Source organism: Alexandromys fortis, unplaced genomic scaffold (genome assembly GCF_014885135.2).
Source record: "Alexandromys fortis isolate MF-2015 unplaced genomic scaffold, M_Fortis_MF-2015_v1.1 scaffold_222, whole genome shotgun sequence".
Classification (NCBI taxonomy): Eukaryota; Metazoa; Chordata; class Mammalia; order Rodentia; family Cricetidae; genus Alexandromys; species Alexandromys fortis.
In genome coordinates this window covers 1336352-1360435 of record NW_026068108.1, presented here as the reverse complement: position 1 = coordinate 1360435, position 24084 = coordinate 1336352, and the positions used below count along the sequence as shown (strand labels likewise).

Sequence of the window (24084 nt, the reverse complement as noted above, 5' to 3'; positions counted from 1 at the left end):
GTGGGTGGGGGTGGGTGGGGGTGGGGGGGTGGGGGGGGAGCTTTCATGTTTCTTTCCATTTCAGCCTGTCCTACCAGATAGAGCAGGGGGTGTAGGAAAGGAAAGCCAGAGACCCCCCCTTCTCACAGCCTGTTCAGGGTCCAGCCAGCTGGGGCCTGACTATGTCTTCCCTGGGGTCTAGGGTTGGGTAGCTTAGCTTGCTGGCTGTGTCCTATCCTGGTCTGAGCTGGACATTCCATCCCCTCAGCCCTTGACCTCCGGCAGTGACCGATCTGTCTTTCTTCAGGGGAAGAGCTGCTGAAGATGAGTGAGGAGGATGAACAGGGCTGGTGCCAGGGCCAGCTGCAGAGTGGCCGCATTGGTCTGTACCCCGCCAATTATGTGGAATGTGTGGGTGCCTGAGTGCCCTGACAGTCCTATTGCAGCTTCACTCCAACCAGAGCCAAAGCTCAACCCTTCCAGGATCGCTGGACCTGAGGACCTGAACCATGTGCTGCTGCTGTTTCCGGAGAGGAAGGATGCCTGAGGGCCCATGAAGGGGAGGGTCTGCGTCTAGAAAGAGGCCAAAAGAGTTTAGAATGGAGGCAGGAAGGGAGGTTGGAGTGCCTGAGCCTCCCCGGGAGCATCCCAGAAGTAGGGGATCCAGTTCTTAAACTGGGAGTTCCTGAGGATGAGGTTGGGGAGAATGTAGTTTGGGGCTAGCAGCGTCCTATTTTGTGACTTGTAGTGTGTATTAAATTTGATCAAGAATAAAAGTACCATCTAGTGTTGTGAGCGTCTTTTGATACCCCATTCTTGAAGCTGGTGGGAGTCATGGGGGAGGTTCGTGGGCCCAGTTTGTGTTATGGAGCTGGGACTGGGCAGGCAACTGCCTCCTGGTATCTGCCCTGAAATTTCAGAAATGTAACCTGGACTGGAAGGGACTTGAGATCAGGTTTTTTTAGTGTGTGGGCCTCTGCTCCAGTCCGGTTGCTGGATTGTGAGCAGGGTTGGAGCCCCGCCAGTGTCTTCCCGATGGGATTAGGAGTACTCGGGCGACTGTTAATCATTACTCATCTATCGGCAACTCATCAGATGTTGTGGCCATGGCCGTCCGTCATCCGTAGCCAGGGGCCCTGCGGTATTCCCTGCGTCCAGCAGCGACTTAGAAGAAAGTTTGGGCCAGCACACAAGCCGTCGCCCGCTCCGGCTGCGGATTGGCCGGGCGCGCCTCGGCGTTCACTCTCAGGCCCATTGTGGAGCTCCCGGCTGCTGACGTCACGCTTTAGTCTGCTCGACGCTCATTGGTCCAGATCTGGTCGAATCACTTCACTCGTAGGCGGGTCAGCGCCCTGCGGGGGCGGCGCGGTGGGCCCGCCTTCTCCGCCGCGGATTGGCCGGTGGCGGGAGCTGTCGCTCGCGGTTGTATCTGGGAAGGAGAGAAAATGGCGGCGGAGCCGAGCAAGACCGAAATCCAGGCTGTTTTTAAGAGGCTTCGTGCAATTCCCACCAACAAGGTGCTTGAGGGGGAGGGGCACGGGTCCTGTCGCCGGCGGAGAAGACGTCTCTTGTCCTCTGGGGCCCGAGGGAGGGCGGGGACGGAGGTGGGAGGCTTTCTTGTGGTTTCGAGCGCTGGGCCTCACTCTAGGCCCTAACCATTTACTTGGCTCCTCTTCCACATAGGCTTGTTTCGACTGTGGCGCCAAGAGCCCGAGTTGGGCCAGCATCACGTATGGTGTATTTTTGTGTATTGACTGCTCCGGAGTGCATCGCTCCCTGGGTGTCCATCTCAGTTTTATCAGGTAGGCTCTGTGCTACCACAGGGGCTGAAAGGACGCCTTCCCTTGAACCTTTCTGAGTTTTGTGTTTGGATACTTCCTGGCGGGAGTTCTGTTGGCCTACTGCGCGGGGGTGGGGGAGAATCCGCCTCTGATTGCTTGTATCCATAAAGTCTGGATCAAACACCCCTTCTCCTCACGGTTAACCTGAGACTCAGCATAAATTTAGGGGAGAAGTCAGCTGCATTGACTTTGTTACTGCAGACAGATTGGCTCAACAGGTCTCCAGTACGATTCTGAGCACTCTTAGACGTCGACATCCTTTCGGATCTCCTTCTCAGAAATAATTGGTACCCTTTGTATTAGGTAAAGAGCAAAGATTTCAAACACAGGGAAGCGAGGAGGAAATGGAACAGTGACTGATGGCTTCCTGGACACCCACAAAAGCCTGAGGCCAAATGACCGGTGTAGGCTTGACAGGGAAGCATGTTTTGGTATCACTGGGTAGGTAACAAACAGCCCTTGTGCACAGGTCGACAGAGTTGGATTTGACCTGGAGCTGGTTGCAGCTGAGGTGTATGCAGGTCGGCGGGAATGCCAATGCGGTAAAGCTTCTTTATCTTACCCCCACCCCCGTCCTTTTGCCTGGGTACTTACCTTTTCAAAGACTTCTCAGGAGTGAGTGTGTTTTCTCTGTTCAGAGCATTCTCAGCTCTGTAACACCGCTATGCACAGCTTCTTTCAGAGAGGCATAAAGAGAAACTGACCTGGACAAATAGTGTCTCCAGTCAGCTGAGGCTTTGGGGGCTTCCGGAGGGAGGAGAGCTAGTGTGGGAATTGCATACTTTCCTCGGTACCCTCAACTTCAGGGCTTTGTCTCAGAGGGTGGGAGGTGGCATGGTGTTTTTTTGTTGTTTTGTTTTGTTTTTTGGAGGAGGGAAGCACCTCCAAAGATGGATTAATGAGTGAAGATATTTTCTGTGTGAGCCTGGCAACCTGAGTTCAACACAGAGTTGTTTTTGACCTCCACACAGAGACTGTAGTACACACATAATAATGAAAATTAAAGTTTTTTTTTTAAGGAATTTTACCTCCATGAAAACCTGTTGTTAGTGTGTGTCCTGTAGAAAGAATAACCCAGCTGTTGAGTAGTATCTCCTGTAGTGTGAATACAGTTCGCTTTGTTGAGAGTACTTGCACATACGTGCTACATTCTTTTTGCTCTCTAGACTGCTTTTTTCCGCCAACATGGATGCATGGCCAATGATGCTAACACCAAATATAACAGCCGAGCTGCCCAGATGTACCGAGAGAAAATTCAGCAGTTGGGGAGTGCAGCTCTGGCGAGGCATGGCACTGATGTAAGAGCTTGTTCCTGGCTTAGGGGTGATGGGGTAGGAGGTGTTACCAGCCCTGAATCCCAGTGTCTCCATCCTTGCAGCTTTGGATAGACAGTATGAACAGTGCTCCTAGTCACTCTCCAGAGAAGAAAGACTCTGATTTCTTCACAGAACACACTCAGGTGAGTACCACAGGGTCATTTCCTTTGATAAATGCTTTACTTGCCAAGGCTACACCTTTTGTGATCATGACATACATTCTTTGCTTAGGTACAATACCTCAGAGAATGTCTGTGGTTCAGAATGAATAATTACTGCCTGTTGGGTAGGCCCAGAAGTTTCTTCCTATTTATGGGAGTGCAAATGGGCCCTGGTGGTAGAGAATAATGCAAAAGCTCAAGAGATCTCAGGGACCCTAAGCAATGTCTAGGTTTTTAAAAAACGAGCAGTAGTTAGAGACAAATAAGGATTCCCTCTCCTGTAACCCACCTTAAGAAAGGTTTTCACTTTTCCTGGCAGTGGTCATTAAAATCAAGAGTCTCAGGTCACACCTCAGCATCTCTGCTTGGTGTTGTTTGATGTGGCCAAGTCACTTAACCTGGCAAAACCTCAGTTTCTAAAGGAGACATAGCTACTTCATAGTTGTGACTAACTGAACCTATTGTATCTGTGAGCACCCTTGGATTGGTGCCTAGTCAGTAGGTAAGAGTTGTTAGTGCTTTATCAATTAAGGAAAGGCTCGGCTGGGGGTTAAAGATGCTATTTTTCTGCATTTTTCTTCCATGGTGACTGGTGACTATAATTGCTAATTTCTAGTCTTCTCTCATACCTGGGACATAAGAGCTAAGTGCCTCCTACCCACCTACAGGTAGGTGTAGCTTCTTAGGAGGACTCACTGAGGCTTCTGGGATCTGGCTTTCTTTTTAGGCCTCTGCCTGGGATACAGCAGCCACTGAGCCTTCAGGGACCCAGCAACCAGCACTACCTTCAGAGAGCAGTAGCCTGGCACGTGAGTTTAGCCCAGATGGTAACCAAGTGCCTGGACCTGGAAAAGGACTAGCGTTTAGAACACTTGGCCAAAGACATAGGAGTGGGGAGAAGGTTTTCCTGTGTCCTTGGGTGGAATGGAATTCACTTTAGTTCTTGGAGGAAGGGTGGGCATATATCTTCTGGTGGCAAGCGGAAGGAAGTCAGTGACCCTTACCATCTCCTGTCATTGAATTCACAGAACCTGAGCATGGTCCTAACACCGACCTCCTTGGAACCTCACCCCAAACCTCTCTGGGTATGATAGCTGGCAGGTGTGGGGGGCAGGGAGAGAGTGCTTCAAGTGTGTCTTCTAAATCTGCTGCCTAGTCATGTGAGCTGGGCACAGGAGACTGAGCAACTGACCCTCTGGGGTGGGACCTGGAATTGAAGTTCTGACTGCCACACTGACTTGAGGGCCTTTGAGCTGACAAGCCTGGATGGCTGTCATTTTGAGTGTGGGGGTAGATCTAACCAAGGTATGGGGAGGTTGGAATGGGTCTGGACACCAATCCCTGGTGTTAGGCGGGGTTGGCTTGTTCTGCCCATTTCATGAGGTGTGGGGGCAGCTTTGAGCTGCTCATGGCTAGGGCCATACTGTCCTTTCAAAGTTCAGCCCTTTCTACTTTTTAGTGGCCTTCAGACTTGGTTAGGGTAAACAATCCCTTTGCTGACCTTGGTTTGTTCTGTTGACTCTTGGGGGTTGGGGCAGGAAGCCAGTGGAGTGACTGTCCAGCTAATTCTGTGGGAAGGCTTAGCATAGCTTTGAAATAGGCTCTGTGTAAGCCTCTAGGTTCGGGAGCTTTAGGAAGCTTTTGGGGTGGGCCCTCGTTAGCCACAAGTCTGTTTCTTCTCCAGAGTCCATGTATCTGTCAGCTAAAGGGGCCTCTTCTGCCAGAGGTAACCAGTGGTTTGGGAAGCCTGTCCCTTGCTTGCCCGCTCTCTGCTCCAGGAATTGAGGCTGTTGAGCAGCCTTGGCTTGGGCACTTTGTCTTTGGTGCTTCAGGTCTAGGCTCCTACTGCTACTTTCTGGGCATCAGCGAGCTCCCCTAACCTTGTCTGTCTTTGGCTTGAACAGTCTTGGTTGGAACTGGTGGTGGCAGTTTGTCTTCCCAGCTGAAGCAATTCTTTTTAGATATTCTTGCTGTGAAGCTGCATGGTGTGAACTGAGCCATGTTCTCTGACTTTCCTTTGTCCTATCTCATGTCCATCCTCTTCCTCACACAGAACTGAAAAGCTCCATTATTGGCAAGAAGAAGCCAACAGCAGCTAAGAAAGGGGTAGGTAGGGAGAGGCAGTCTTGTAGGGTGGTTGGACTCCTTCAGTTCTTCTCATGTCCTGGCTAACTATATGACTGACCAAGGTCCTAACTTGTCTGAATCTTGTTTATGAAAGGGATATAAAAATGCTCATCTTAAGGGGATTCCTGGGCAATAAGCAAGATCAAGCACGTTTAGTACTTAGAGTGCTTGGCACATAGCAGGCCCCAGTCAGCATTAACTGCTGTCCTCACCCCTGAGACCTGTGTGGGAGTTGCATGAAGCTCTAGCAGAATCGCTGTTGTCTTAGCCATGTTCATTGGCCCTAAGGAGGACCCCCTTCCCTGTGGGTGTGACTACAGTGACCATACTGGGAGGGAACTGAGGGGACTGGCAGGCAAGACCCTACATCACATGGTTTTCTCTTCAGCTGGGTGCCAAGAAAGGCCTGGGAGCTCAGAAAGTGAGCAACCAGAGCTTTACTGAGATTGAGCGGCAGGCCCAGGTGGCAGAGAAGCTCCGGGAGCAGCAGGCAGCTGATGCCAAGAAAGAGGCAGAGGAGTCCATGTGCGTGATTGCTGTGGTGCCCTTGGCTTGTGTGGGGGTTGGTGGCAGGTGGCACTGATGGCAGCCTGCAACTGTTCATTCCCTCCAGGGTTGCCTCCATGCGTCTGGCCTACCAGGAGCTCCAGATTGACCGCAAGAAGGAGGAGAAAAAGCTACAGAACCTTGAAGGAAAGAAGCGAGAGCAGGCTGAAAGGCTGGGCATGGGCTTGGTGTCTCGAAGGTGAGTGTGTCAGAGAAATGCCATTGTTTTTCTGGGAATCTGGACAGACCCTACCCAGCATGTCAGGATTCCTTCCTTAGTCTTCCACTGAGGTTGAAGAGAGTATTTTGTTGTCTTCAGGCACTCGGCACAGTGGTTGGCCCATATTATGTTAGTTGCTTGAGTGAACAGGATGGCACTTGTTGATGAGGCTGCTTCATGGCTGGACAGTTCTTTTTTTCCAAGACCTGAGAAACTCAGGGCTTTTTTGCTTCCTAGTCCTTGCCCACTAAATGCCGTCTGTTGTACCAGATACTATAATACCTCAAATGACTCCACGTATTTCAGATGCTTTTGGTTGGGGAGTCCTTTTGTTTTTTGTTTTTTTTGAAACAGTTTCTCTGTGTAGCCCTGGCTGTCCTAGAACTCACTGTGTAGACTAGACTGTCTTCAAACTCAGAGATGATCTGCCTGCCTCTGACTGCCAAGTGCTAGGATTAAAAGTGTGAGCTACCACCCTTTGTTTCAGAACTGCTAGGTTTGTGTTCCTGCACTTGCTTTAAAAAAAGCAGATCAGTTCTCTGAACCATTTTGAGTTAATAATCAGAGGTTTCTGTAATAGTGTTTTATTTTTTATTGTTTTAAGATGGTCTTCCTGTGTAATCCTTGCTGGACTCAAACTCACAGAAATCTTTTTTCCTCTTATCTATCTCCCAGTTGCTGAAATTAAAGATAGCAATAGATTTTTTGAGTCAGGGTTTCTCTGTAGCCCTGGCTGTCCTGGAACTTGCCCTGTAGACCAAGCTGACTTCGAACTCAAGAGATCCACCTACCTCTGTCTCCCGAGTGTTGGGATTAAAGGCATATGCCATGACCACCCTGCTAGATTTTTATCTTTTAAAAATTAGAATATCTGAGGGCTGGGGATGAAGTTCATTTGGTAATGTGCTTGTCTTGCATGAAGGCTAGGTTCAATCCCCAGTACTACATAAAACTGGTGTGTTGGTATAAGTCTGTAATTCTGCACTTCAGGCAGGAAGATCAGAGGTTCAAGGTCATTCTTGGCTATAGAGCAAATTTAAGGCTAGCCTGGGCTATAAAAATTTATCTGTCAGGCATAGTGACACAACAGTCCTAGAACTTGGGAGGTGTAAGCAGTAGGTAGGATCAAGAGTTCAGGATGACCCTTGGCCACATAGGGGTTCAAAGTCAGATTGGGCTCTGGGAGACACTATTTCAAAAGAGAAAGAAGAGTCCCTGGCAATGGGCAAAGAGACACCTTGGTGGTGGTGGTGTCTTATATCAGCCAGGGACAGAGCAGATGGAGTCCTTTGTTCATCCTAGCTTGATGCCTGTCTTTGTGGCCAAAGCTGTTTCATGCCTAGGGCACATAAGAATGAATGAATGAATAAATAAATAAAATAAAAAGGGGGGAAGAGAAAAAGAAGAAATGAATAATAATAAAAAGGAGTATTTACTGGTGCCATTGACTGGATTGTGCTTGCGATTAGCCGGTGCCTTGGCTCCTTTTGTTAGGAGGCTTTGGGCTTATTATCATTAGAAATTTATTAGACTTGGCAGCAAATGCTTTTTACCACCTGAGCAATCTTACCAGCATTGACAAATATCTTTTTTATTAATTTTTTTTATTTGTATGTTTGTATGGGACGTACATGTACTATGGCACACGTGGAGGTCAGAACAACTTGTTGAAGTCAGTTTTCCTACTATATCCTAGGGAGTGAGCCCTGTTTTTTTGTTTTTGCTTTGTTGTTGTCTGTTAGTTTGAGACAGGGTCTTACTATGTAGTCCTGGCTGGCTAAAACAGGCTGGTTTTGTTTTTGTTTTCTTTATGCAATCTTATATAGTTCATGCTGGCATGACCTATACAGCCAGAGATAACCTTGAACTCCTGTTTTTACCTGCCTTACTTGAGTGTCGAGATCACCTGGATGTATTTTCTTTTTTAATTCATTTTCTGATGTTTAGGGGTGTTTTGCATGCATGTATGTGAAGCGCATGAACACAGAGAGCCTTGGATCACCTGGGACTAGAGTTAGAGACAGGTGGGAGCTGGGAATAAACATGAGTCTCCTGGGAAAGAAGCCCGTTCTCTTAACCTTTGAGTCTCCTCTCCTCTCTAGCCCTTGTAATTTTTTTTCTTCTCCTTCCTTCCTTCCTTCCTTCCTTCCTTCCTTCCTTCCTTCCTTCCTTCCTTCCTTCTTTCTTCCTTTTTTCCTTTCTTCCTTTTTTCTTTTTTTCTTTTTTTAATTACAGGTAAAGCAGAATCTTACTTAACCCTAATCTACCTTATTTAAAATCCAGTTGCAGTTTATCGACTCTTTGGAGTACTTCACTTTGGAAGCTATATATTCTAGTGAGTTTGTTTGACTGAAGTAGATCCTGACAGGAGTGAGGCGTAGGGGGCCCTGGCAGATCCAGGTCTTGGTGCATTGGCCAGACCCTGTACTAAGAAATGCACTTCTTCCTTTTTTCCTTTTTCTTCCTCTTCATTCCTTTTCTTTCTTAAGAAATAGGATGATTAAGGACTCGCTGTGATTCCATGAGAATCATCTGGGTGGTTTTCCTCCTTTGCTTTGTGCTCTGCACATGTGTCTCAGGAAGGATATAGTCCGTTTTGCGATTAGGCTTCGAGTAAGGATGGCAGTGGAGCTAGGCATGGTGGCTCGTGCCTCTTGATTTCAATACTGGAAAGGCAGAGGGAGGAGGAGCTGGGTCACATAGCCAGTTTCCTTAGAAAAAAAACAAACAAAATCCTAAAAGGGAAGAAGGGAGAATGAGCACTCACCATTTGGTGTACATTATTAAGATGGCAACTAGTAGCCATTGGCCAGGGAAAAGCTATTTGAGAGAACAAAGCTGGTGTGTTAGCATGCTCCCAGGCCACTTCAGACAGTTCACATCAGTTCTCTTCCTGAGCTGGTCCAGTGCAGTGCACAGGCAAGGACAGTGCTCGGGGAAAAACCCCATCAACCTAAGCTGGCTGTTACTCTTGGGCAGTGAACAGTTGATGTCATTACTAGCCTTTGGCCTGCTGTGCTTTCTCCATAGCTCCATCTCCCACTCTGTGCTGTCTGAGATGCAAGTGATTGAGCAGGAAACCCCACTGAGTGCAAAATCTTCCCGGTCACAGCTTGACTTGTTTGATGATGTTGGAACTTTCGCCTCCGGACCCCCAAAGTAAGACTATTGCTGGAGCATAGACTTGCCTGTTGTGTTCCTACTCAGGTTTCTCTGAGCTACTCTGCTGTCTCCCTAGGTACAAGGATAACCCCTTTTCCCTGGGAGAAACTTTTGGTACCCGCTGGGATTCAGATGCGACCTGGGGTATGGACAGGGTAGAAGAGAAGGAACCCGAAGTAACCATCTCCAGCATCCGGCCCATTTCAGAAAGGTAGTGTGGGCAGGGCAGTGCTGTTCGCATAATGTGGTGCAGGGGTGGGAATGTTGAGTAGTTGAGTGCAGCTGAGAAACTGAATTTCTACTGTTTTTTAATACAAGTTTAGCAAATGTAAATAACCACATATAGCTAGTGACCATTCATTAGTCAGGGCTGTGCTGGTAGTTATTTTAGGTTGGGTTCTATTTTATAGTCAGAGGGGCTAATTTTCTGTTTCATTTCTGATGTCCCTTCCAAAGGCTAGCCTCTAGCCTTCATGGTTTGATTGACTACAGTATTAGAGATCAAACCCGTATTTTCCAACTGCTAGGCTCTTTTTTTGTTTGTTTTTCAAGACATGGTTTCTCTGTAGCTTGTCCTGGAACTAGCTCTTTTAGACCAGTCTGGCCTCAAACTCACAGAGATCCCCCTGCCTCTGCCTCCTGGGTGCTGGGATTAAAGGTGTGTGCCACTATTGCCCAGCCCCTTGTTTTTTTTTTTTTTTTTAAAGGAATTTATTTTTATTTTATGTTCATTGGTGTTTTGCCTCCATGTATGTCTGTGTGAGGATGTCAGAGTCCTGGAATTGGATTTACAGACAGATGTGAGTGGCCATGTGGGTGTTGGGAATTGAACCTGGGTCCTCTCAAAGAGTAGACAGTGCTCACAACCACTGGGCCATCTCTAGGCATTTAAAACCAAAACCAAAATCCATTCCATTATTGAGAAGCAATGTTTTGTTGGCAGGTTACCATAGATGATCCATTTGTAAACTTGGCCATGAGTAATAACTTCATTGGACTCTAGAAGCCCCAGCCTAGAGCCTGTGCGTTGTCAGTGTAGTGATGTGATTCAGAGAGAGTGCTCACAGCCACTGGATAGTCATGCAGGAGAGTGGGTGTAAGCCAGGCACACACAGTCACTTCAGAGTGTGAGTAGGGCTCAGATGGCAGCAGTGATGATTGGATCTTTGCACCTTAGCCACAGTAGTGCGGAGCCTAAGCCCTCCAAACCGTATTCCCATTCCATCTGATGGAGGGAATTGAGAAAGGGGAGAGGACCTCTTGCTATTCTTTTGGAGGGGAAAGGTTCTTGCATCCCAGAGTTACAGGATTGACATGGTTTCCATGGCCAGAAAGCTATGGTATGTATTTTGGTCTCTGAATTCTGCTTCCCCTGGTGGTAATGGGAAGAGACCGAGATATTCTGCACTGGCCCACAGATCCACCAGCTGGAGGGAAGTGGAGAGCCGGAGCTCAGGGCTTGAGTCCAGTGAAGCGCGTCAGAAGTTTGCAGGAGCCAAAGCCATCTCATCTGACATGTTCTTTGGTCGAGAAGTGGATTCTGAGGTTGGTGAAGTTGTCTACTTGGTAGCTACTCAGCAGCCTGAGCTCCTTCCCTGTCTGTCCTGCATTAGGGTGGTTGGACATAAATCAGTTCTTTTATCCCTGACCAAAAGATTCCCTAGACCTTGCCTTTTCTCCACCACAGTATGAAGCCAGGTCTCGGTTACAGCAGCTCTCGGGCAGCAGTGCCATCAGCTCTTCAGACCTTTTTGGGGACATGGATGGAGCTCATGGAGGAGGTAGGGTCCCAGTGTGTGGCAGGGCATAGCTGAGGCCCTGTAGCTGGGAAGGGGTTCTTGCAGGGCTCTTGATCACACCTTCCCTTGCTTTTACAGGAACTGTATCTCTGGGGAACGTACTTCCTACAGCTGACATTGCCCAGTTTAAGCAGGGTGTCAAGTCTGTGGCTGGCAAGATGGCTGTGCTGGCCAATGGTGTGATGAATTCCTTACAGGTGAGGCTGGGCTGCTGGGCCGGGAAGAGATGTAAATGTCATGCTCGGAGGTTTGCCTTCTGCTCTCCAGACCCTGCTGAGCAGCCCCGCCAGCTGGAGAGAGCACTGGCTTTTCTTGGCAGGGCGATTTTCCATCTGTGTGTGGACTGAGCCTCTCCCTAAGGTGATTTGGCCAAGGTTCTGTGAGAACTGGCAGGTTTCCCTTTGCATTAGTGCCCAGGTGGCTTTCACCCTGTTCTGCTGTGGTTACTGGGGAGACTCTGACTTTGTGTTTTTATTCTCCCACTCAGGATCGCTACGGTTCCTACTGATCCAGGCTCCATGGCTCAAGCCTGTGGTGGTGACAGCAAGAACCCTGATTCCCAGGCCAGGGTTGCTCGCTTTGTGAATCTGGGCATTTGTTGACTTTCCGTGTGTGGTGTATGAGTTGGGTGGCTTTGGAGGATCTTGGGCAAGGGGAGTGGTCAGCATCAGCCCTTGTCCTTTGCCTGTGCAGTGAGTCCTTGTCCTCGCCCCTCATTCTCCTCTCCACGCTAGTGTTCTTCCTTCCAGTCCTGCTCCAAAGCTGCTGCTACTTAGCCTGCTGCACTGGTAGTGAGGGAAGGAGTTCTATCAGGATGACTTTATGGGTCTAGTTCTTCCCCAAGTAGGGAAGGCATAAGGCTTCTGCGGGCTCTAGGATCCTTGTTGGTGGTCTGGGGAGTCTGGGCCTTGTCTTCTAGAGACAGGGGAGGTCTAGCAAGAGTTGTGCTGTATCAGCCCTCAGGGAGAAGTTCTGGACTTGCCACTGCTGTTATGTCAGTGGAGGCATGAGTAAGGAGAAGGACCCTGGTAACTCACTAAGGGCTAGAACTTTTGCTTGGCTCCTAAAGTGTTTATTTAGGATCAGCCTGGAGGCTTGAGCAATCTTCCTTTGTCACCGCTGTCCCTAGGCTGACTTCTGCCTAGGTGTCTGAAAACCTTTATCTACCATTATTGTGGGTCATAGCACCCCTTGTCTATGCTTGAGAGTCTATTCTTTTGTGTCCTGCTTGGCACCCATGGCGGGTCCCACCTGTGTGTCCTACCTGGATGCTAGGAACCTGCTACTGGCTGAGGAAGCTGAGGCTCTGGAGAAGACCCTAGAGCTCAGCTTTCGTCCTCTGCATCATTCTGGGTTTAGGGGTCCTGAACAGCACCCCACCAGTCGGTGAGAGCTGGAGGACTGGCAGCTGGGCCATGCACTGTCATCCTGGTGCCGTCTCCCCTGCCGTGCCGGCAGTCTGGGCCCAGCTTCACCTGTGGACTGCAGGTTGGGCTCCCAAACAACACAGACCACTCTTCCCTTAGCCTCCCCAAAGGGGGGCATGACTTTCTTTCAGCACTGTTTGTATTGAAACAAAGTGGTGTCAAAATAAAGCCCCCACGGGGCACTGTGGGTCAGTGTCCTCTCCGTCCTGCCTCCCTGCCCAGTGTTGCCCTTCGCTCACTCTCTGGGTTCCCACCGATATGGATTGGGCGTTGATTCCAAAGCTGAGGGCACTCTCTCCGGGGCCTCCAGCTTGTCTCTTCTCTGAAAGCCAAAGGCCCCTGGCTCCTTGCCCCTGTGCTGCCGCGGGGTCCGGTACAGCCTCGACCTCACCACCCTGTTGCACGTGGAGGAAAGAGGTGGTGTTAGTTTGTCTACATCCTCATCACGGGGCGGACTGGGACCTGTTTCTCAATGGAGCTGGTGTTTCAGACAGTGTCTCCATAGCCCAGATTGGCCTTATACTTGCAATCCTCCTGTCCTGGCTCTGGTGCTGGAATGACAGGCTGCACTAAAATGCCTGGCCTGAAGCATTTTAAAGATTCAGACTTTGGAAAAGTTAGAGGTGCTGTGTGTCAACCCTTTTCTTACAGGGTCACTTTGTCCTTGGGACTGCTCAGCACAGTACAGCTACAAACCACTGTGGGCAATGAGGTTAGGAAGGAGAGGTGAAGGGAGCCATGAGTTCTAAGCCAGTCATTTCCAGTGCTTTGGGATCATGTGAGATGTTGGTGAGATACAGATTTTTGTTTCTAACTCCATAAGTGATGACATTGGCCTTACTTGTGGCAGGCAGCCTACATGAATTTTATTTTGTGGACAATCTACCTCATTCGAGAGAGATGAAGATCACCTGTTCACTTTTCCAGCCTCTGCTCCAAACCTGCTTTGTGCATATCTGCAATACTGCCCTGACCAGAGAGGGTAATGAAACCCTGGTGAAAAGGCTCTGCAGCTTGTGACCAGGGATTCCCAGGTAGTGAGAACTCACTGGGGTGTTGCTGAGGGCTTTGAAGGCTGCCCTCATCTGCATGAGGGCCAGGTCCTCTGTCAACTGAGGCAGGTCTCCATGCTGGAATGGTCCCTGGCTCCACCTCCCATCCCGTCAGAAAAAGCACCCAAGTCATACTTGCCCTTGCCCTCCCTGTAGCCTGCCGGCTGTAGACTCATTGCTTACCAGAGACAAGGGACTTTATTCATTTCAGATTGGACTATTTGATACAAACTTGAAGCCGATTTTCAAAGTGAAATTCTTGCCCATCCTCCCTCTTACTCCAGCTAGTGGCTGATTTCTCCAACAGAAGGCCACAGTTGATAAGTCTTCCCAGCACATGCTCTCAGGAGTCACCCTTGACCATGAAAACCCGGTGTTAGCAATTTGTGTTCCTCTTACGGGAGTTGTGAAAAATGACCCTCACTAGGAGGATCATGGCTGGCTGAAAAGACACTGTACTTAAAGCATAAGCAGAACTGCCAACAAAAGATGAAAGCCAATGCCCTCCCCAGAGTTGAAGTGGCCTTGGTACAATATTCAGTTCAGGGCCCAACAGGTTGTCAAAAGCTGAGTTACGGGATTTCTGGGATCACTGATCTAGTAGCTGCAGGACTGTTATTTGCGCTTCTCTCCAGCAGAGGGCGGCACAGTGGTACTGGAGAAGTCTGGTGAGGGCAGCAAGAGCAGGGTGGAGCAAGGTACAGGCCACAGATGGGACCCTTCAGATTCAAGTCTCAGACTCATCTGTCTCTTCAGTGGAGCCATCGCTCTCTGCATCCAATTTGCGGGAGCGATGGAGGGGTTTCCATGGGGAACCAACCCGGGGAGGGGTGCGGGAAGGCAGGCAGCTGGCCTCAGAAGTGGCAGTGATGGAGTTGACCAGGCCTGGGACCTGGACCAGCCTGAAGAAGGAAAGAAGCCCAGAGTGTGTTGTGATGAGTCTCCCATTCAGAGACCAGGACCTCCACATTTAACTGTCGCACTTGAGCAGACCCCAAAAACCTTATCCCTGACCAAGATGGGATGTTAAAAATAAGTGCTGTGTGCCCTACAGTGGGGCACAGTCACCTCTGATTTGGCTTCCACAAGAGGGCAGCATCTTCCCAGTTGACACTTACAGCCGTTCCAGCTCCTCATCCATGGCTGGGTCATGCATCAAGTCTCCTTTGTCAGGCAAAGCTCCTAGAAGACGGGGATTTGGGGTGAAGTCATAAAACAATGGAAGGGCCCTCTAAGGAAGCAGAATTCTGTCCCTTGATTCATGTCTGACAACTCTTTGACTAGGAAAGTTAGTCCATGTGGAACAGGAAGTCTTAGGTGCCGCTTTATAAATTTAGTGAGTCTCACTACTTTCCCTCCTTTACTTGGGGCAAGAGTGACAGTTTAGGGGCTGGAGAGATGGCTCGGTGATTGAGTTCAATGCCCAGCAACCAATGGTGGCTCACAAGTATCTCTAGTGAAGTCTGGTGCTTATTTCCGTCATAAAGTACATGCAGATAGAGCACTCATATACGTAAGTGCCAGGCGGTGGTGTCACATGCCTTTTTTAAATCCCAGGACTGGGGAGGCAAATCTCTGTTTGAGGCCAGCCTGGTCAGTTCCAGGACAGACATGACTTTCACAGAGAAACTGTCTTGAAAAACAAATGAAAAAAAAAAAAAAGTGGCAGCTAAGGAAATAGCCTCAAAGGGTCTCCTTCCAAGACTGGATGTGCTTTGTGACCAGCTTGGTTCTTGAGGCCCCAGGTGCTGAGCTGGAAAGACTATGACCTAAGCTAAATCCAAAGGGTAGAAAAAAGCCAGTGTATGGAATTGTCCTCTTGATCCCATCCGCATATGTGGGATATGTGCTAGTGGAAAATGGCTGCTTCTAATGAGGAAGTCAGTCCCACCTGAGGTCTGGATTGGTTTCCAAAAGTGGCCATAAAGGAATAGGCTGGTGATGCTATTGGGAAGTGTATGGCGTGTCTTGGGTGTTTTTCCACTAAGTTTTCTTATTGTTCTTTTTCAGAATAATCAGATTTTTTTCCTATTTTTCTGGGAAAAATAGCAGCACCCACTCGACAACAGGAAGGTGGGACTGAAATGCGCAGGGAGGAGCATTAGTAGCTGAGTCAGGCTGGACAGCGGTGCTGGGCTTCTGGGAGACTCGGATCCAGCTCTGGGCCCACTTCTGACTCCTTCAGGTTATGCCTCATTTTGTGGGATGTTCTGGGGACAAGGGGATCTCTTCTACAAACGGTTTCAAGCAGGGTATTTCCAAGTTCCTATTTTTAGACACACTGTCTTCTATTGCTGCCTATTCTATATATTTAGTCATGAATTAGTACTTAGAAACAAATGGTGTGAGGTTCTTTTTATCCCTCAGAACTGGAGATTGAACTGAATGTTTTTATTTAGTTTGTGTTTTTGACAGGGTTTCTCCTGTGTCTTGGCTGTCCTGAAACTCACTCTGTAGCCCAGGCTGGCATTGAACTCTCTGAGATCCACTTGCATCTGCCTCCCGAGTACTGGGATGAGTGCCACCACCGCCCAGCACCTTTTTTTTTTTTTTTTTTTTGGACAGAGTTTCTCTCTGTAGCCTTAGCTGTCCTGAAACTCACTCTATAGACCTACCTGGCTGGCCTTGAATTTATAGAGATCTGCCTGCCTCTGTCTGACCAGTGCTGGGATTAAAGGTGTGCGCCACCACCACCCAGCTTTGAAGGTTCTTTTTGAAGAGCAGAGAGGGCATGGGATGAGTGCAGGTTGTGATCATTGCTAACTAGCCTTTTCTTTTCCTCTTAGCTGTCACTGGTAGAAAAGACTGTGAGGGACACCTAGGAGTCGCCACTGGCTCTTGAATCTGGTTTCCAATTGGCCTCTCTTCTAGCTGCAGTCCAGCTAACTGGTCCCTCCACCCCCGACTCAGTAACTAAACTTCTAGGTAGCATGCACGCTTAGCTTGCCTGTCTCCTCTAGAACTCTGGCAGGTGTGTATATACAGAAATAAGCATAAAGGTTCCAGCATAGCTTGTGGCCCATTGTGTTGGGTGTTTAGCAAACGCTAATTGTTCTTCTCAATCCCATCCCCTCAACTACCACAAGGAAGAGGAATGCCTTGTGTCTCTCTGAGACTCAGGAACCTGGATCTAATCACACAAGGAGATTCTTCTGAGCTAAGATGGAATCATAAATCCTTTAAAATCCAGCAGGATCTGGCCTTCATGGCGCATACCTTTAGTCCTAGCACTTGGGGAGCAGAGTAGGGTGGTTCAAGGTTGGCCTGGTCTACTTAGTACAGTCCAGGCTACACAGAGCTGTACAGTAAGACCCTGTTTAAATAACAAAAACCAACAAACCTCCAGCAAGAGTGACTTGCTGGTCTCTCCCTGGGAGAGGACTGGCTGTGCATGGGGGGGGGGGTGCAGTGGGTGGAGGCCGGCCAGTGAGAGTAAAGACCACAGGCAGGGAAACTGGGCCCGCCAGTCAGAGTAAAGCCCACAGGCAGGGAAACTGGGCCAATCTCCACTTTTTTTCCTTTGTCTTTTCTCAGATTTACCGGATTTCTTTTTTCCCACCTGGGAAAAAAACACCTCCCAGACACAGTTTTGCCCTATTTCTAAACTGAATTCAGGTCACTTTGATATTTAATCTCCAGAGCCACCGGGTAAATAGCCCTGCATCTGCCCAACCTGCAGGCCACTCCCTAGAGCAGAACCAGGGATTCTCTAGGGAGGGGCTGGGCAGACCTTTGCCAGGGAGCAGAACAGCTCGCTCCTGTTGGGGCAGGGCATAACTGTCAGTCACGTGGAATGTGAGGGACCTCCTAGGGCTGGCAGTTTGGGATTATGCACACTGCAGCTCCTAGGCTCGAGAATCAGAGGCAGTGTCCTACCCTTGCAGGGCCATGTCTTCCATGGTGACCAGCTGTCTCCCACAGTGTTGGGAGGAGCACAGAGGTCACATGAGCTCTGCTTACCCAGCGTCTGGTTGATTCCATGATGCTTTGAGAGGGCCACAAGGAAGCCATAGAAAGTCAGCCTCTGGACATTGTTCAGGATCTCTTTGACAAGCGCTGGGGGTGGGCAGCTGGAAGGGAAAGTTCAGAGGCCAGGTTCAAGTCTAAGGGCCATTTTTCATCAACACCTCCTGGATACTCAAGGCTGGGAGGAGCATGGCCCAGACTGCAGACAGGGCTGGTGTGCTTAGTGCTATTTAGTTGGTGGGGTTAGAGACAGAACATGCTAGGTATGTGCTCTGCCATACCCAACCCCATAACCAACGCTTTTACAGGGGATCTGGAAGAGAGGGAAGAGGACGTGGCCACTGGTGACAGCTCCTTGCCTGGAGGCTGTATCTCTAAGGGGACTTTGCACTTCCCTTTCTGTAGGAAGTTTGGTTTTGGTTTTTTTTTTTTTTTTTTTTTTTTTTTTTTTTTTTTTTTTTTTTTGATTTTTCGAGACAGGGTTTCTCTGTAGCTTTGGTTCCTGTCCTGGAACTAGCTCTTGTAGACCAGGCTGGCCTCGAACTCACAGAGATCTGCCTGCCTCTGCCTCCCTAGTGCTGGGATTAAAGGCGTGCGTCACCGCCGCCCCGGCCTGTAGGAAGTTTGGAACAGTGAATTTGTTCTTTTCAAAAAGTCAAGGCTTGTCTTCCCTGGTAAGCAAGTCACCTACAGCTGTTTCTCCCCGGTGAAAATGCTTCTTTGTAAGCGAGCCACCTGCTTTGGGAACAAATGGCCCTATCTTTAAATCACGACCTTCCTGGGCCCGGGAAACCCTGAGTCAATCAAAATTTTTCTAGAGACTTGTTCCAGACCAGTGGCCTGACCCCCAGGGCCCATGTCCCACCTGTACTTGTGCCGGTCACACAGGTTCTCCAGGCGCTGGTAGAAGAGTGAGGCCTCCACCCCATCCAGCACACCAGCGTCACCCAAGGCAGGCCGCTGACGGTGCTGCCCACTGGATGACGTTGGCACAATCACTGTGTTGGGGTTCTTCCCTGACAGCAAGTCCTGATAGATGGCAGCCACACTGTCCAGAAATTCTGGTACCATAGGGGTAGGAAGGGACAGTTTAGGCAAGGAGGTCATATTTCATTTCTTCCCCATGTTCCACCTTCTCTGATAGCTCAGTTCTGTCCAGCCTCGGTGCAGATGGCAAAACAGCTGGAGTGAGTGACTGCTGCCCTCCTGAGACGCAGCACTCCTAGACTAGATGGGGCCCCCACTGTCTCCTTGCTGGAGCGTAAGCACCTTGAACAATGGCAGGGGTCATGCCCCCCAGTGACTAATACAGGCACATTTTCATTGAGGAGCCCTGTCTCACGAGGCCATCTACTTCCTGAAAGCAGGTTGGAGGCTGCAGGAAGTGTTTTTTGTTACTGCCTGGACAAGGCTGCTTTTAGTGTACTCTACCCTTGCGGAAGAGAGGAGCCGACAAACTGCTAATTTAGGAATCGTTTGAAGCTGTCTTCCAAGCTCTGCAGTCACACATTGTAGTAAACAGTGACTTGCGGCCTGTCCCCCCCCCCCCCTTCTTCTGTGTGAGCCTGTTAGAGGAGAGGAATTCTCCCAAACATGGCTGCTCTTCCCTAAGGTGGGACGTGACTGCTGCGGCAGCTGGGGGCAGTCGGCCTGACCCCAGGGTCTAGCTCCTGCCTGAATAGCCCAGAACGTGGCCCCTAAGCGAGGCCAAAGGTCAGGGCAGGTCTGAGGTCTAACCTCTGCAAGCTCATCTCTTAGGACTTGTGAGCAGATTAAAGTCCTTAGTGCTGCACCTGGGAGGCAGTAAGTTTTTAATAAGTGAATGCTATTGATATCTTTACTGCTCTTATCACTTAAACGGAGTGTGTGTGTGTGTGTGTGTGTGTGTGTGTGTCTGGAAGAAGTGTTTTGTCAGTATCTTCAGGAGGCTGAGATAGTAGGCGTGGCACACAGTATTGTGACCACCAGTGTAAACCAGACATCTTGTTAGTGGGTCGTACCCCTAAGGAAGTGGGGAAGGGAAATATGTGTGCCAGACACATATGGAAAAGATAACAGGGTGAGAAACAGAGACATGGTCCCTGACAAAAGACACATGGGGCCTGGAACATTCTCACCTGAATAATAAAACTGGATCTGGAAAGCAAAAAGGAAATCTGAAAAAGACATCAAGCAGTCCATAGCATCATCCATGAGCACGATCCTGAGGAGAGAGAGGGAGAGAATCTGAGAGACCAGAGTGTGTTACCTGTATGTGCCCTTGGAATGAAAACCAAGCTGACAGAGATGAAGATTAAGCACAAACAGGTCATTCCTAGGCCTCTGGTCTCCTCGGAGCTGCAGCACATTGGGAAAAGTAAGCTCCTCTTCAGTCGCCTCACTGAGCACACTGCTCCAAGGGCAGCTCCCAGGTCAGTCTCAGTGGCACCAATCAATGGAGTATGGGCAGAGTGGGGTGGAGGCAGCAAAGAGAGGGTGCAATTGTAGTGCAGCCAAGATTTCTTTTCATATTCTTAAGCAGTAAATCCTCATTCTGCAGTAGGGCCATTTAGTTCTGAATAAGTACTGCTGATCAGAGGAGGCAAAAAGGAACAGCCAAGAGGTTTAAAGGGGTCTTGGCAAGTGGTGCTGAGATTTAATAAGCTATCAAATGGCCAGAGCAGCAACAGGCACCTCTGCTCTGGGACATGGAAGGTACATTGGGGGCAGGAGTGGGCAATTCTGCACTTGTGAAGGTCAGAGAACACGTATCTGCTAATGGTGGCCACTGCAGGTGCCTATCTCTTCCTGCTGGCCAACCTCAGGGAGAAACCATTCGATTGGCCATGCCCATACTCTGCTCAGGGATGAAGGGGAACAGGAAGAGAAGGGAGCTAGCACTGCTGGGCGTTAGCCGTGTGCCAGGCAGAGTGCCAAAATCCTCCACTAGAGTGGAGCTGGGCCCCCAGTCTGTTTCAGACAGTGCCCTTTGGCTTTAGCTTTCTTTTTCCTATTTTAAATTGTTTTAGTTTTGCTTTGGGGTATTTCTCTAAATCTCCACTTCTTGAATCAGAGGGTCTCCACACTGGCAAGAGAATCCGCTTGAGAACCAGTATTTACTGCAGAGAAAGGACTTTATGGAGAATACTGTTTGTAATGCCCTTGCCTTAGACTGTGCAGAGCACTCTCCTCCACCTTGGGCACTACACATCATATTTAACTACCTTCATTAAATGTCATCCCGTAACACCATAAGACGTTGGGGTTTGTTACTTCCTTTTGTACCTGAGGGTCTGATCCCAAAGGAGAAAGCTCACTAAAGTGCATACATAATGTGTGAGTTTGTGTGACAAGAAAGGCTGTGTCTTTTCATAGGTCACGCTGCTGCTTCTAAAAGAAGGAAGAAGCCAACTGCATGCCTTATATCCCAGCACTGGAGAAGCAGAGGCAGGTAGAGCTGTGTGAGTTCAAGGCCAGCACCAGCCTGGTCTACATAGAGAGTTCCAAGACAGCCGGAGCTACTTCGAGACCATATCTAAAAATAAGAAGACAGAGTAGAAACACTAGCGTTAATTTATACACTAGTTTCTGGGCTCCTTTATGTTCTTTCTCATGTGTATCTTAGAGCTTTAACTTCCTCTGGGAAAGAAAGAAAGCTACCTCCACTATCAGCTGGGAAAAACTGAGGCCAGAGTAGGAAGCAGCAGTGCTGCAAGGGCCACAGGAGGGCGCGCGCTTAGGACCCTCACCGGTGCTGGGAAACTAAATGAAGCATCAAAATCCAGAAGATGCCCATGGTTTCTCATAACCTGAGGTAAAAAATTAAAAACAAAAATAAGAGCGAGGGCAATGAGTGAGCCCACTTCAGACATCTGGATGATGTAATAATGGTCTGTCCTGTCTCTATAAGAGATAAGCCAGGTTGGAGAAATGGCTCAGTGGTTAAGAGCACTGCCTGCTCTTCCAAAGGTCCTGAGTTCAATTCCCAGCAACCACATGGTGGCTCACAACCATCCGAAAGAAGATCTGGTGCCCTCTTCTGGCCTGCAGGCACACATGCAGATAGAATACTGACAATACTGTATACATAATAAATAAATAAATCTTAAAAAAAAAAGAAAGAGATAAGCCATACCCACTCCCCTCCACAGACCCCCCCCCCAGACAGGCTGATCTTCAGCTTCCAGCTTGAGTTCCTTCCTTTTCCATCTCCCTCTTAAAGAGGCAGCTTCTCCCTCTCCCCACTTCTCCCCTTCCTCCTGTCTCTCCCTTCTTTCTCTCTTTTTCTCTCTGACTCTTCTCCCCTTCTCCCTTTCCCCTCCATAACCCACTAAATAAATATCCAACCTCACTCTGCATGGTGTGCCTGTCCGTCTGTCTCTTTCCCGCCGCGGGTCGGAGACCTACAGCGTGGTCTCGTGACATGCCTGTCTGTCTGTCTCTCTCCTCGTGGCCTGCTGCAGCCACTCGAGTAACTGTGCTGTTCCTGCCTGGGACTGGCTGCTCTCGGGACTTGCTGTTGGCTGCCTGCTGCCACATGGCCCACTGCCATTGCTTGGGGATCTGCAGCGTTTCTGCCACTGCAGCCACCAAGGGGTCCAGGGATCCTGCAGCATTTTTAATTAATCCATTATAGATGGGAGGGAGAAGACAAAAAGTCTGGGATTAGTGAAGATCCACTGCAGAGGGAGAAGGCGCTGGCTCCACCAGGAATACCCAGGGGGAAGGGCCAGCTCAGAAGGGGAGATGGGAGCACCCTGTCCCTGCTGCTCTCTCTGCTCCTGGATGGCCAAAAGCAAATGACTTCAGGAGAGAACTGGGCTGAGTCTTGCCGCAGGAAAACCTTGGGTGATGTCTTAAAGCTTTCAAAGACGACAAATGCCTCTACCTTTAACCTGAATCCTAGGGCTCATGTTGATAGTCATAGTTGATGCGTATCTTTATTAGTCATTATATTGTGATGTAATTAAAATACCATAAAATCAACCCATGACAAATGTGTAAGTCAGTGTTTTAGTATACTGAAAACATGGTGCAATCATCATCACAACTGCTCATTCTAGAGGCTACCTCTGGATTTTTCCCCACTGCATGCTCTGCTTCCTGGAGGCTCCAAGCAGATACTGAACACCTCTCTGGAATGTTAGCAAAATGCTCTCCCTAACCCAGACTTGTCCCTACTGGCTCCAGCTTTCTGTCAGAGGTTTTGCTTGTTTGTTTTATTTCAGTTTTTCAAGACAGGATTTCTCTGTGTAACAGTCTTGGCTATCCTGGAACTAGCTCTGTAGACCAGGCTGGCCTCAAACTCACAGAGATCCACCTGCCTCTGCCTCCTGAGTGCTGGGATTAAGGGGGTGTGTCATCACACCCTGTGATTTTATTTTTTAAGATTTAATTAATTTTAGCTGGGCGGGAGGCAGAGGCAGGCAGATCTCTGTGAGTTCGAGACCAGCCTGGTCTACAAGAGCTAGTTCCAGGACAGGCTCCAAAACCACAGAGAAACCCTGTCTCGAAAAACCAAAAAAAAAAAAAAAACCAAAGATTTAATTTTAGTTATGTGTGTCTGTGTGTAGCTCTGTGTGTGTGAGTACAGGTGTGTGTGCTAATATCAGTGTTATGGTAGTTGTGAACCCTGGCTGCTGAGAACCGAAGCCGGGTCTTCTAGAAAAACCGCGAATGCTCTTAACCACTGAGCCATCACTCTAGTCTGAGAGGCTATTCTTGATTAGGTCATTAGCCTCCTTTTATTGCTTTTATTGTGTTTAATTTCAGGTTCTATTTAAGTACAAATAATTTTTTTTAAAAAATGCAAAGTATTAACCCCACACCCTCCCTGCTGTACAGCTAGCTGCTGGGACTATTGGCCTGACAGCCAGAGATGGATACATATATGTATACATACATAAATTTATTATTTATCTGTTTCACACCCTGGCCGCAGTCCCTCCCTCTCCTTCTACAGTTCTTATCTACTTCAGGGATTGCTGCTCTTTTCAAGACGGCTTTGCTATTCTAAGAGGAAACACTTGAACAGTTTTAGCATAGGAGAATTTGTGACCAAAGAGCAGCGCTTTCGACTGTGCATCAAGAATGTGTGCCTGTCGCCTGGTCAGGAGCAAAGTCCCTGGGAGTATGAGCTTATCTGTTGCTCACAGACACAGTGCTGAGCATAAAATCTGGCTCTTGACACCAAAAGGTCACATAATCCAATAAAAATATGGAGTCCGGACCTAAACAGAGAACTCTCAACAGAGGAATCTAAATTGGCTGAAAGACACTTAAGGAAATGTTCAACATCCTTAGTCATCAGAGAAATGCAAATCAAAACAACTCTGAGATTCCATCTTACACCTGTAAGAATGACCAAGATTGGGCTGGAGAGATGGCTCAGCGGTTGAGAGCATTGCCTGCTCTTCCAAAGGTCCTGAGTTCAATTCCTGGCAACCACATGGTGGCTGACAACCATCTGTAATGAGATCTGGTGCCCTCTTCTGGCCTTCAGACATACA

The 24084-nt window shown here is 48.8% G+C and overlaps 3 protein-coding genes and 1 non-coding gene across 9 annotated transcripts in view; 3 read left to right on the top strand and 1 right to left on the bottom strand.

Moving 5' to 3' along the window:
* Window positions 1-779, top strand: part of Pacsin3 (protein kinase C and casein kinase substrate in neurons 3) — a 7738-nt gene extending 6959 nt beyond the window's left edge. For all 4 annotated transcript variants that reach the window (XM_050124334.1, XM_050124335.1, XM_050124331.1 and 1 more), the window contains exon 10: window positions 287-779. In XM_050124334.1, the coding sequence (XP_049980291.1) occupies window positions 287-402 (116 nt within the window). In that variant the 3' untranslated portion in view covers window positions 403-779. The remainder of the gene's footprint in view (window positions 1-286) is intronic.
* Window positions 780-1344: 565 nt separating this feature from the next.
* Window positions 1345-12780, top strand: Arfgap2 (ADP ribosylation factor GTPase activating protein 2). Of its 2 annotated transcripts, XM_050124328.1 has the most exons (17): window positions 1345-1496; window positions 1663-1781; window positions 2290-2362; window positions 2987-3118; window positions 3199-3279; window positions 4025-4106; window positions 4326-4382; window positions 4982-5023; window positions 5351-5403; window positions 5813-5949; window positions 6038-6169; window positions 9221-9349; window positions 9429-9563; window positions 10771-10897; window positions 11040-11133; window positions 11230-11348; window positions 11639-12780. In XM_050124328.1, exons 1-17 carry the CDS (start codon window positions 1425-1427, stop codon window positions 11657-11659), a joined length of 1605 nt encoding a protein of 534 aa, XP_049980285.1. In that variant the 5' UTR covers window positions 1345-1424; the 3' UTR covers window positions 11660-12780. The 2 variants fall into 2 exon arrangements, with proteins under 2 accessions (XP_049980285.1, XP_049980286.1); XM_050124329.1 differs by lacking the exon at window positions 4982-5023.
* On the top strand, window positions 7401-7542 carry LOC126489810 (small nucleolar RNA SNORA48). Its single transcript, XR_007589023.1, has one exon. It is a non-coding gene; the product is annotated as a small nucleolar RNA SNORA48 (small nucleolar RNA).
* A 1029-nt stretch (window positions 12781-13809) lies between the features above and the next one.
* Cstpp1 (centriolar satellite-associated tubulin polyglutamylase complex regulator 1) overlaps window positions 13810-24084 on the bottom strand; it is a 180804-nt gene continuing 170529 nt past the window's right edge. Inside the window, exons 5-9 of one of the 2 annotated variants that reach the window (XM_050124336.1) lie at window positions 19714-19799; window positions 18462-18657; window positions 17591-17700; window positions 14749-14812; window positions 13810-14532 (exon numbers count right to left, since the gene is read on the bottom strand). In XM_050124336.1, the coding sequence (XP_049980293.1) occupies window positions 14358-14532; window positions 14749-14812; window positions 17591-17700; window positions 18462-18657; window positions 19714-19799 (631 nt within the window). In that variant the 3' untranslated portion in view covers window positions 13810-14357. Of the gene's footprint in view, window positions 14533-14698; window positions 14813-17590; window positions 17701-18461; window positions 18658-19713; window positions 19800-24084 lie in introns of both variants that reach the window. The other variant, XM_050124337.1, reaches the window with a different exon arrangement.

Coding starts and splice junctions, on each gene's coding strand:
- Arfgap2 (XM_050124328.1), top strand. CDS start 1,425: ATGGCGGCGGAGCCGAGCAAGACCGAAATCCAGGCTGTTTTTAAGAGG. Junction 1,497..1,662: donor GTGCAATTCCCACCAACAAG/GTGCTTGAGGGG, acceptor TCTTCCACATAG/GCTTGTTTCGACTGTGGCGC. Junction 3,280..4,024: donor TCTTCACAGAACACACTCAG/GTGAGTACCACA, acceptor CTTTCTTTTTAG/GCCTCTGCCTGGGATACAGC.